At 42.7% G+C, this 12,045-nt stretch overlaps 1 protein-coding gene across 12 annotated transcripts in view; it reads left to right on the top strand.

Annotated features, from left to right (window-relative positions):
* The first annotated feature begins 262 nt into the window (after positions 1-262).
* Positions 263-12,045, top strand: part of CTNND1 (catenin delta 1) — a 68,445-nt gene continuing 56,662 nt past the window's right edge. For 9 of the 12 annotated variants that reach the window (XM_060176218.1, XM_060176219.1, XM_060176220.1 and 6 more), the window contains exon 1: positions 263-532. Coding sequence is in view for 2 of the 12 variants with exons in the window: in XM_060176224.1 (XP_060032207.1) it covers positions 773-793 (21 nt within the window). In the remaining 10 variants the exon portion in view is untranslated. Of the gene's footprint in view, positions 533-770; positions 794-2,410; positions 2,561-12,045 lie in introns of those variants that run through there. The other 3 variants (XM_060176222.1, XM_060176224.1, XM_060176225.1) reach the window with 3 other exon arrangements.

Here is a 12,045-nt window from a genome sequence, read left to right on the forward strand (position 1 = left end):
AAAAGGCCCTGGTTCCTTTGGCTTCCCTTGGAACTCGGTAATAATTCCTCCGAGATTGCATGGTCTCCACTTTAAATATAAATATATATATAACTCCCCCACTCCTCTGTTTCTCTCCTCCTCTTGCTCTTTTTTTTTTTTAATTCCCTATAATAAAGTTTCCTATTGGATAAAGTCAGCTCCCTGATTTATGCCCAGCTCCTATTGGAAGTTCTCAGGGGCTGACATCACTTAGGAAAGCGAGGGGGTAGGGCTGCCAGATCAGTTTGTCACCACCCAGGCTCCCTAGCCTTTGGCTGGGTGCAACTTCCATTTTAGGTGTTGGATCTGAGAGAAAAAAAAAAAAAAAAAAGAGTGAGTGAGTGAGAGAGAGAGAGAAGGGGAGAGAGAGAAAGAAGATCAGAAAAGATCCTAAAAGGAGGAAGCGGTGGCGAAAGATCAACTACCTTGCTGGATCTGTCTTTCTCAACACATTGGCGAAGTCTTGGGTTTCTTTCTTAAAAGGACTGCTTTTTAGAAGTCCACATCCGAGGTGTGTGCATTTTCAAAAAATATATATGCAGATGGGTTCAGAAGGAAAAGCCAAGTTGAATTTTTGTTGTGTGGTAACGAGAGGGTCTGCTATGCTGATGACTGACTTTTAACCAATATTGTCTTTCTGCTTACTTTGGGGGGGATTTTGTTATTTTATAAAATAAAAAAAGATAAGACACCCCCCAAAAAAACAACAACAACAAAAGAAAAACAACCCCACAAACTTCTCCATCTGAAGATGAATAGATTCGGGGGGAGGGTAAGTGTGAGCTCAATTTTGTAAATTTACATTTTGTGTTCTTTGATTTTTTTTTTTTATTATTTTTTTTTTAATGTGTTCTGTTCTGGGTTAAGCTAACAAACTTCTGTTTTCAGAGCTTCCTTAAACCAAAAGTTGGTTTTCTTTCTTTCTTTTTTCTGGCATGTTGCGTGTGGGTTGGGAGAGGAATTTGCCCGGGTCGGAAGCTAGTTCTCCAGATGGTTGTTCATATGTTTCAGAAACTTTTATTTTCTCACTTTTAGCATTAGATTTGTGCTAACCGGAGCTTTGCAGCGTAAATGGTGGTGTTTTCTCCCTCACCCCAGAGAGTTTGAACGGCCCAGATCAGTTTCAGTCCTGCTGTTCCTGGGTGGGTCCCTCATTTACTTTTCCAGGTGCAACGGGTTGGAGCCTCACTCACCGGCTAGAGGTAGCTTCCCTGCTTTGCCTTTTATAAGAAAACAGATGACTGGACCCACAGGAGTCGAACTGCCATTCCCTTCCTCCTAAAACTACCTTTGATATCAGCAGAGATTTGTGGAGGTGGCTCCAAATATGATAACGTTTGGTTTATGTGCTTAAAGGGATAAGGGACTTCTAATCGTGCTCTTAAGTTCCTGAGTAAAGTGGCACCACACCTGAATCTGTTTTCAAGCTTCACGTTTCCTGAGAGGGCCGTGGGTTAACTCAGGCTGGGCTAACAGAAAAACGCTCATCAGGCTTTTGCGTTTAGAAAGTGTTTGAGGAAGCAAAAGGGAATTTTCAGTTTTCAACCCAAACTGAAAGTTGTTTTTCTTTGAGGTGAGTTTTGTTTGTTTTTTTGTTGTTGTTGTCTGCTTAATTTGCTGTGAAATGAGAAATCTGTAAAGCGGAAGAAGACTCATGACTGTGCTTTTAAATCTGATATTTAATCCCAAGATTTTTTTCCCCCCCAAATAAATTCTAGTGGAGCTACTGCTTTGGGTTAATTACATAGCCAACTCATCTCATTAGTAGCTGAAGACTGGTTGTTCTCCTTGTCCCTTTGAAAATTCTGATCAGTTTGAAAATTATAGCTGGAATAGATACAGCCTCTAATTGCAACAAGACGGGGGCCTTAATATATAGACTGGTCTGTATTTTTAATAATCCTATGTATGCCAACCCCGCCCCCCATTCTTTTTTTTTTTTTTTTTTTTAGATGAAGAGGATACTTCCTTGAATTAGTTTTCTTAGGGTATTTCTTGGAAGATTATTTCATCTTTGTAAAACTGTGGCTTCAGAGGAAACAACTTTTTTTTTTTTTTAATATGGTCTCTACAGTATCTAGATCTCATAATTATAGCAAGTGCAGTAAAAAAAAAAAGAAACAGACAGCATGTACAGTTTGTCGGGATGTCTTTCTTGGTTAATATTTTCCAATTATTATTTTTTTTCCAAATGTTCTCTCTGCTTTAAGTCCAGTCTAAGAGAGGCTTCTTGGTGAATCTTTTTTTTTTTTTTTGGGGGGGGGTGGTTGGTGGTGGTGGTGGTTGCTGAGAGTGTCGGTTTCCTACTCAACCATTAGGGGGAGGGAATGAGAGAACCCGAAGGAGGAGTACAAAGGCAGTTTGAAAATAGGTTCTGGATGACCGAGCGAGTGGTGGGGATTTGGGTCCAGTATTAAATACTGGGCTTTGTACAGCCGCAGTGAGCATCCTCTAACTAACGTCCAGGATACTCTCCACGGAACGAGGCATTGTGTCCCCTGGTGTCTCCTCTAGAGCCTTTCGGATGAGAAGATGGAAGGTTTGTCTTTTTCCCTCACTTCTGCCAGTTCTTTCAATAATAAGGGGTGCAGATAAGTTAAAATATATACATATATATATATATATACACACATCTGTATGTTTATATATATATATATATATATAATTTTTTTTTTTTGCTTTGCTCCTCCTTTGACTTTGAAGGTGACCATTGATAACAAGTCTGAATGAGTTGTGCAGGCTTCTTTCTCTCTGCCTGGCTGGACTCCCCTACTGATGGTTCCTTTGTTATATGACTTGAGGTTGCGGGTCTGGTCCAGGTGGGGGTCTCTTGTGGGTGATTAGAGCTCTAGAGCTTTTCTGAGGGTTCCCGTTGTGGAGAATCAGAGGGGTAGAACATGTTCTCTCAGTTGGTATTAAAAGAAAAACAAAAACCAAAACCCGGGACTGTTGACGATCTCAAAGAAGAAAAGCTTGAGTCTCCGCAATTCAGCCTTGGGTTTTGCGAGCTGGCTGCTCTCAAGGGACGTGTAGCTGCTAGGATAGACGCAGATGAATCGAGCAGGGCTCCCTGGGCTGCTGGAATACGACTTAGCATGACCAGCTCGGCGTGTTGTTTGCCCTACTGTCTTGGTCTCTGTTGGTTCGCAGTTATCCTCCACCTACACCTCCATTTATTTATTTATTTATTTATTTATTTATTTATTTATTTATTTATTTAATCTTATCTGTGTCAGTCACTGTGCAGAAACTGTTTACTTAATTTCCCACAGCTGTCTTATTTATTGACGTTTTAAGGAATTTGAGCCTCAGAGAGACTGAGGTTTGCTGAAAATCACACGTTAAACCCCCGGTCTGACTAACTACAAAGTCCATGGATTTAACCACTAATATACTGCCCTTCTCTGAAGAGAAGAACAACAACTGAACTAAAATGATCCCTTGCTGGAGGCAGGAGCATTCTGAGGTTTCCACCCCACTGGTATTGGGATGATTTACGCATTTAAAAACAATTATCTGTTTCCTGTTAAAAGTTCATGGAAAGCTGGGTGTGTTAGAATGAATATCATCTTAGTCTTTAAAACAAGGCTCTTTCCACACGCCCAAAGCATTGCTGTTCCAGTTCCTTAAACTTACCGGAAATGCCTCAAACTTCATTTGATAATTTTTTGAGATTTTTCTTCTTCCAGAGAATTTTTCAGGCATGTGGATTGGAATGATATTGTTAATTTGCCCGGGGGGAGGGGAGGGGGGGAGGCTGAGCATGTAGTTCAAAATAATGTTCCACATTATTAGAACTGTTGAGTAATTCTAGGCTCGAACCCAGGGCCTCAGACATGGGAAACATGCTCTCTCCCTCTGAGTTACATCTCCGGAGTGGGCTATTTTTGCCTTTCCCTCCAGACTGAGCTGCTGGAGTGTAGGCTCGCTTATCTCTGTATCCTCCTAACACCTTTCTTACTGACTGGTCTCTCCTGAGGTGCTCAGTAAGCCTTGGTTAAATAAGGAATCTGATGAGACCCAGTGAGGGGCTTTTGTGGGGAAAGGCCCAGAGGAAGTCAGGATAGGAAGCAATACAAGACAGATTCATTAAACCACAGTGTCATTCTGAAACTAACTGTGAGCCGGAGTTTCAGCCCTTTATGCTTCTCCTCCCTCCTAGTACTTGGTAAAAATTTCTGGAAACAATTGAAGATTTAAATTAACTTTTTCTTCTAGTCTTGTTTTCTTTCTAGGCATGTAGTCAAAAGAATCAGTGTTGAAAAAAAAACAAAAACGATCATCGTAGTCCTCAGCGCATTTTTGTAAGATAGACAGCTGTTAACTTCAGCCACGGGAACTTTAATAGCGAGAATTAGGACCTAGGGCAGCAGCAGTAGGGAAGTAAGGCCTTCTGCCGGCGGTCACAGTGCTGGCGGTCACTGGCTTTTACACTTGCTAATAAACATCCTAAATACCTGGGGTGATTGATTGTTCTCAGCACCAGCGTTTCCCAAGAATGTGCGCCTAGATGTTACTGTGTGTCTTTGTCATTGCTCCTGCTTTGAAATGTAAGACTTTGCTCACAAACTTGTATTGGGAAGTTTATGAGATTAGGAACCCAAATGGATTTTCTTTTTCTTTTATATATTTATTTATTATTTATTTTCCCTTTTGTTGCCCTTGTTGTTTTTTATTATTGTAGTTATTATTGCTGTTGTTGTCATCATTGTTGGATAGGACAGAGAGAAATGGAGAGAGGAGGGGAAGACAGAGAGGGGGAGAGAAAGATAGACACCTGCAGACCTGCTTCACCGCTTGTGAAGCGACTCCCCTGCAGGTGGAGAGCTGGGGGCTCAAACCTGGATACTTAGAAACAACTACAGATGTGTGTGTGTGTGTGTGTGTGTGTGTGTGTGTCTCCAGGTTTTGGACTGGCTGGGAGAGTGTAAGGAGGGAAAGACAGCTGTTCTGGTTAGAGCTCACAAGGCTCGGCTAATGATGATTGATTTGTATGCAAATGGCCATCTCTGTGTGGATTAAGGGGATACAGGAGTTACTGTGCTATTTTGAAACTTTGCTGAACTTGGAAACTTTTCTATCTTTTTTTTCCCTAGAAATTGAGAGAGGAGGGGAAGACAGAGAGAAAGATAAGATACCTGCAGACCTGCTTCACCACTTGTGAAGCAACCCCCACCGCAGGTGCCGGGCTGGGCCTTTCTCGCTGGCCCTTGAGCTTCCTAGTATGTGTGCTTAACCCGCTGTGCCACTGCCAGACCCTCAAGTTGGAAACTTTGCCAAAGGTTGCTTTTATCACACAGTGAGATAAGTGTAAAAGTGACAAGTTTTGTAAAAGTGGTGACCACTATACCTGTTGACTAGCAAAAAAAAAGGTTTTAAGATAACTTTGGATTCTTGGGGTATAGCTCACCTGGGTAGTGCACTGCTTTGCCAGGTGCCCCGCCCAGGCTTGAGCCTCTACCCCTACCTCCACCCCCACCCCCTGCATTAGAGGAAGCTCAGTGCTCTGTCTTCCACTCTTTCTGCCTCTGTATCTAGATAAAGAAGAGGAAAAGAAACTCTGGACTGTCACAGCGCCCCCACTAAATGTCTAATCTAAATTGTCCACACCAGGGGCTGGAAGGTGGTGCACCAGATTGAATGCACACATTACCACGAGCAAGGACCTTGGTTCAAGCCCTCAGTCCCCACCTGCAGAAGGGAAGCTTGAAAGAGTTGAAACAATACTATAGGTGTTCTTCTCTCTCTCTCCTCTGCCTCCTCCCTTCTCAATTTCTCTCTGTCCTAGCAAATAAATAATTTTTTTGAATGAATAAATTGTCCACACCACCCAGTCAGAAGGAAGGATTCAATGGAGATGGGGTTCTAAGAATGAGAGATACCACAGCATCCTATTTAGCGGCCTGGGGCTTGAACCTAGGTCCTTGTGCATAGCAAATGTGCACTTTACTGGCTGAGCTATCTCCTGGTCCCTCTGCTTTATTATTTTTTTCATCAGACCACTACTCAGCTGGCTGGCTATTGACTTGAGGGATTGAATTATATGCAAATTCTGTGTGCTAATGTCATTTCACAGCCCTTAGCCAATGTTTTTTAAAAAATTATTTATTCCATTTTGTTGCCCTTGTTTTATTGTTGTAGTTATTATTGTTGTTGTTATTGATGTTGTTGTGTTGGATAGGACAGAGAGAAATGGAGAGAGGAGGGGAAGACGGGGAGAGAAAGACAGACACCTGCAGACCTGTTTTACCGCTTGTGAAGCGGCTCCCCTGCAGGTGGGGAGGCCTGGGGCTCGAACCGGGATCCCGAGATCCTTATGCCAGTCCTTGCCCTTCATGCCACCTGCGCTTAACCGGCTGCACTACCGCCCAACTCCCGCTTAGCCGATATTTTTGACTAGTGTACTGACCAAACAGAATTTCCAGTCTGAGTTTCACAAAACTGAGAACTAGGGCGTGTAACTTCATGGTGAAGTCACCTGATGCATCTTTGTCCTGTGCACAAGCCAGGTTCAAGCAGTGCATCGCCTAAGTGAGCTGTTTCACCAGCCCATATTTATTCACTAATAAGAGGGAGAACCAGAGCATCACTCTGATACATGGGATACGGGGGACTCAGACTTGGGACTTCCCTCGTCTGAGAGCCCAATGCTTTCTTTATCCACTATGCTACCTTCGCAGTTATTCTTGCTTATGTTTTTATAAGAGAAAAAATGGACTTCCTAAGAGAATATATATATTTATAATTTATTTATTTATTCCCTTTTGTCGACCTTGTTATTTTATTGTTGTAGTTATTGTTCTTGTTGCTGTCATCATTGGATAGGACAGAGAAATGGAGAGAGGGGAAGACAGAGAAGGGGAGAGAAAGATAGACACCTGCAGACCTGCTCCTGTGAAGCGACTCCCCTGCAGGTGGGGAGCCGGGGGCTCAAACCGGGATCCTTCCACCAGTCCTTGCACTTTGTGCCGCCTGCGCTTGCTTAACCCACCACACTACCGTCCGACTCCCCAATTTATTTTTATTTTAATGTGAGAGATACAGAAAACAGACCAGAGCACTTCTCAGTTCTGGTTTATGCTTGGGGTGGGGTGGGGTGGGGAGGGGAGGGGAGGGGAGGGATTGAACATTTGGTGCCTTAGGCTTGAAAGTCTTTTTGTATAACCGTTAGGCTATCTTCCCAGTCCTTTATTTATTTATTTATTTATTTATTTTTAGGTAGAAATGGAGAGGGAGAGAGGAGAGAGATGATGATAGGGCTAAGACTTCCTTCAGTGACAGGGTGTGGTGGGGCTGGCATCTGGGTGGTGCCCATGACTGAGCAGCACACTGAGTGAGCTATTTTGCCACTACTAGTTGTTTTTTTTTTTTTAAGATTTTCTTTATGAGAAAGATAGGAGAGACAGTCAGATATCACTCTGGCACATGTGCTGCCGGGGATCGAACTTGGGACCTCATGCTTGATGCTTGAGAGTCCAAAGCTTTATCACTGCGCCACCTCCCAGACCACCTAGTTGTTTTTTTTTAAAATGGGAAAAAAAAACATGTTTATTGTTCTAAGGCAAGTTTGGGGAGGTGTGTATGGGGGGCGGGATGGTACATATAGGGTTGTCCAAAATAAGGGTTTTAAGGATATATATACATATACATATATATATATATTATTAGGACAGAGAATTTGAGAGAAGTTGAGATAGAGAAGAGAGATAAACATACCTACAGCACCTCTCCTGAAGCTTCCTTGCTGCAGGTGGGAACTTGGCCTTGAGCCTGTCCTTACTCATGGTGCATTCAACCAGATGTACCATCAACTACCCTGGAAATAATTTTTTTTTTCTCCTCTTACCAAAGCACTGCTCTCAGCTCTGGGTTATGGTGGTGCTGAGGACTGATCCTGGGAATTTAAAGCCTAAGGGGTGACAGTCATTTTGCTCTGCCTTATGGTGTATTAGAGATTGAGCCTGGGACTTTGGTGTCTCAGGCATGAGAGTCTTTGCATAACCATTATGTCTCCCCACCCTCAAGAAATATATATTTTTTAATAGAGTAAAAGGAACTCTGGAGTGAGACAGAAAAGCAGCAGCAAAATTTGACTGTCTTGTAGTAATTTCTTCAGAGACTTGCATTCTTTTTCTTTATTTTCTTTATACTCTATTTTAAGGAGAGAGATACATAGAGACAGCCAGACAGGAGCACACTGCTCAGTTCTGGCTTCTGCTGGTGCCAGAGTGCTGAGACCTCTGAGCCTCAGGCATGAAAATCGGTTGCATAACCATTATGTTGTCTCCTTGCCCTAAGGCTTGAATTCTTCAGGAAGAAAACAGCAAATGAAGTTTTTCCTTTTTGTATCTACAAGGAGACAGAGTTCTAGTATCCAGGGGTGAACTTTCTTTAATTCTGGCAGAGAATGGATTGAAAAAGCTTCGTTTGGGCTTATTAGTCTTGAATTTAAACCAGATTCTTTATCTTAAGTCTTACATGTCCAACCAGGATTTTGTGGGATAACGTTTAGTTATGAATGTTTGTACAGGAAACAGTTACATGAAGATGAAGGCAGGCTTTTAATTTTTTTCTTCTATTTTTCTGGATTAAACCCTTCTTTTATTTATTTATTTATTTATTTTATTTTTGAGAGAGAGAGACACACACACACACAGAGAGAGAGAGAAACACCAGAACACTGCTCAGCTCAGGCTTATGGTGGTGCGGGGGATTGAACCTGGGACTTAGGAGCCTCAGACATGAGAGTCCGTTTGCATAACCATTATGCTGTCTCCCCCGCCCTAAACCCTTCTTTTATATTCAGGAGATGCCATTCTGTATTTTCCGACCTTATTTCTGGAGATTTACAAAACTAGGACATAAAGACATTGAAATTTTATTTATTTTGGATAGAGTTTGAGAGAGAAACAAATTCCTGCAGCACTGCTCCACTGCTTCCACAGCTTCCCCCTCTGCAGTTGGGGACTGTTACGCTGTCTCCCTGGCTCAGACATACTGGATTATTTATTATTTATTTTTTAAATATTTGTTTATTTTGTTTTAAACATTTTATTTTTTATTATTGAGAAAGGAGGAGAGAGAAAGAACCAGACTTCACTCTGGTACGTGTGCTGCCAGGGATTGAACTCAGGACCTCACGCTAGAGAGTCCAATGCTTTGTCCACTACACCAACTCCCAGACCATAAATATTTATTTTTGTTTTTTATTGTTGTTATTGATGTCATCATTGTTACATAGGACAGAGAGAAGGAGAGAGGAGGGGAAGACAGAGAGGGGGAGAGAAAGACAAACACTAGCAGACCTGCTTCACTGCCTGTGAAGCGACTTCCTTGCATGTGGGGAGCCGGGGCCTCGAACCAGGAGCCTTACACCCGTCCTTGCTCTTCGAGCCACATGTGCTTAACTGCTGTGCTACAGCCCGACATACCGTTTTTTTTTTTTTTTAAATACTTCCTGTGAGAAATGTCTTAAGTATGAGGTCCTCTGGGCAGGGGAGATAGCATATGGTTCTGTACAAGACTTTCATGCCTGAGGCTCTGAAGTCTCTGGTTCAGTCCCCCTACACCACTGTAAGCTAGGACTGAGCAGTGCTCAGGTAAAGGAAGAAAAAGAAAGGTCCTCTCTTGTAAGTGAAAAAGAGAGACCGCATGTGGCCTGTGGGAAGCATATGTGCTTGGTACAGCTTCTAGAAATTTTTAGGCTTTCTCTTTTTCTCTGTTCCCTCCCTCCCTCCCTTCCTTCCTCTCCCTCTCTCTTTTATTTTTTATTTATTTGTTTAGTGAGAGAGAGAGAGAGAATAAGAGAGAATGAGAGAGAATACCAGAGTATTACTAGGGCATATGTGTTTCTCCAGGGATGGAGTTTAGGACCTCATGGTTGAGAGTCCAATCAATGTTTTTTTTCAGTCTACGGTATTCCCTCCCTGCTTACGTCCCTCCTTTCTTTCTTTCTTCCTTCCTTCCTTCCTTCCTTCCTTCCTTCCTTTCTTTCTGTCTCTGTCTCTCTCTCTCTTTTTCTTCATATGGAATAGTCATGAAACTGTTTTTCTAAACTGGTTTCTACTGGTATTCCTAAGATTGCTCTCATCAATTCCCACCCAACTCTCCATTTTTCTTTTCTTTACCTTCTTTTTTTTTTTTTTTTTTTTTACCAGAGCACTGCTCAGCTCTGGCTTATGGTGGTGTGGGGTATTAAACTTGGGATTTCGGTGCCTTAGACATGAGAGTCTTTGTATAACCATTATGCTCTGTACCCTTACCCCTATTTCTTTTATGAAAGATAGAACCAGAACAGTGCTGGGTATTTGGTTTCGGGGATTGAATCCAGGACCTCAGTGTGCAAGTCCTGCATTCTACCTACTGAGCCACCTCCCTGGCTGGTCAGAGTGTCCTCCACCCCTAGAATTTATGGTATTTTTATGTTGTTTCAAGGAAGCTTTAAAAAGGTTTTTAAAAAATATTTATTTCCTTTTGCTGCCCTTGTTTTTATTGTTGTAGTTATTATTGTTGTTGTTATTGATGTCGTCATTGTTGGACAGGACAGAGAAATGGAGAGAGGAGGGGAAGACAGAGAAGGGGAGAGAAAGATAGACACCTGCAGGCAGGGAGCTAGGGGCTTGAACTGGGATCCTTACGCCGGTCCTTAGGCTTTGCACCCCCTGTGCTTAACCCGCTGGCTGTGCTATTGCCTGACTCCCTTTCTTTTCTTTTCTTTTCTTTCTTTCTTTCTTTCTTTTTTTTTTTTTAAGATTTACTTATTTATTATGACAGAGAGGTTCAGAGCACTGCTCACCTGGCATCAGTGGTGCTGGGGATTGAACCTTTTCTCTGAAGCCTCAGTCATGCAGAGTGGTGCTCTATAAACTGAGCTACCTGCCCAGACAAGAAATGGTTTTCCTCCCTTCCTTTCTTTTTTATTTTTTATACCAGAGCACTGCTCAGGTCTGGCTTATGGTGGTGTGGGGGGTTGAACCTGGAACGTTGGAGCCTCAGGCATGATAGTCTCTTTGCATAACCATTATGCCGTCTACCCCCATCCTTCCTTCCTTCCTTCCTTCCTTCCTTCCTTCCTTCCTTCCTTCCTTCCTTCCATCTTTCTTTCTTTCTTTCTTTCTTTCTTTCTTTCTTTCTTTCTTTCTTTCTTTCTTTTTCATTAATTAATTAATTTGATAGGAGAGATTGAAAGGGGGAGGGATTGACAGAGAGAGACACCAGCAGCACTGCTTCACCACTTGTGAAGCTTCCCCCTACAGGTGGGGGCCAGAGGCCTGAACCCTGGTCCTTGCACATAGTAGTATATGCACTCAGCCAGTGCCTTGCCCGCCCCCTACCCAAGAAAAGTGCAGGTATTAGGATACTACTTCTGGTTTACTTCAGTTAGAGCTGGGTTTGTCTTATTATTATTTTTTTAAATCTTTATTTACTTATTGGATAGAGACAGCCAGAAGTTGAGAGGGAAAGGGGAGATAGAGGAAGAGAGACAGACACCTGTAGCCCTGCTTCACCACTCACAATGCTTCCCCCCAGCAGATGGGGATGTGGGGTGGGGCTGGAAGCCTGGCCCTTGTGCACAGTAACACTCAACCAGGTGAGTCACCACCCAGCCCCTCAGGTTTGTCTTAATTTGTTGTGATCCTAGATAGCTGATCTCTTCTAATAATTCAGATCAATATTTTTTTCTAAATATTTATTTATTCCCTTTTGTTGCCCTTGTTGTTTTATTGTTGTACTTATTGTTGTCATTGTTGGATAGGACAGAGAGAAATGAAGAGAGGAGGGGAAGACAGAAGGGGGAGAAATAGACACCTGCAGACCTGCTTCACTGCTTGTGAAGCGACTCCCCTGCAGGTGGCGAGCCGGGGGCTCGAACTTGGATCCTTAAGCTGGTCCTTGTGCTCTGCGCCACCTGCACTTAACCCACTGCACTACCGCCGGACTCCCCAGATCAATCTTTATCTCTTCTGTTTGAGATCTCATCCACATTTTCTAGCGAGTTTCTCCTTTGGGTTCTGTTTACAGGAG

This window comes from Erinaceus europaeus, chromosome 17 (assembly GCF_950295315.1).
Source record: "Erinaceus europaeus chromosome 17, mEriEur2.1, whole genome shotgun sequence".
In the NCBI taxonomy this organism is placed as follows: Eukaryota; Metazoa; Chordata; class Mammalia; order Eulipotyphla; family Erinaceidae; genus Erinaceus; species Erinaceus europaeus.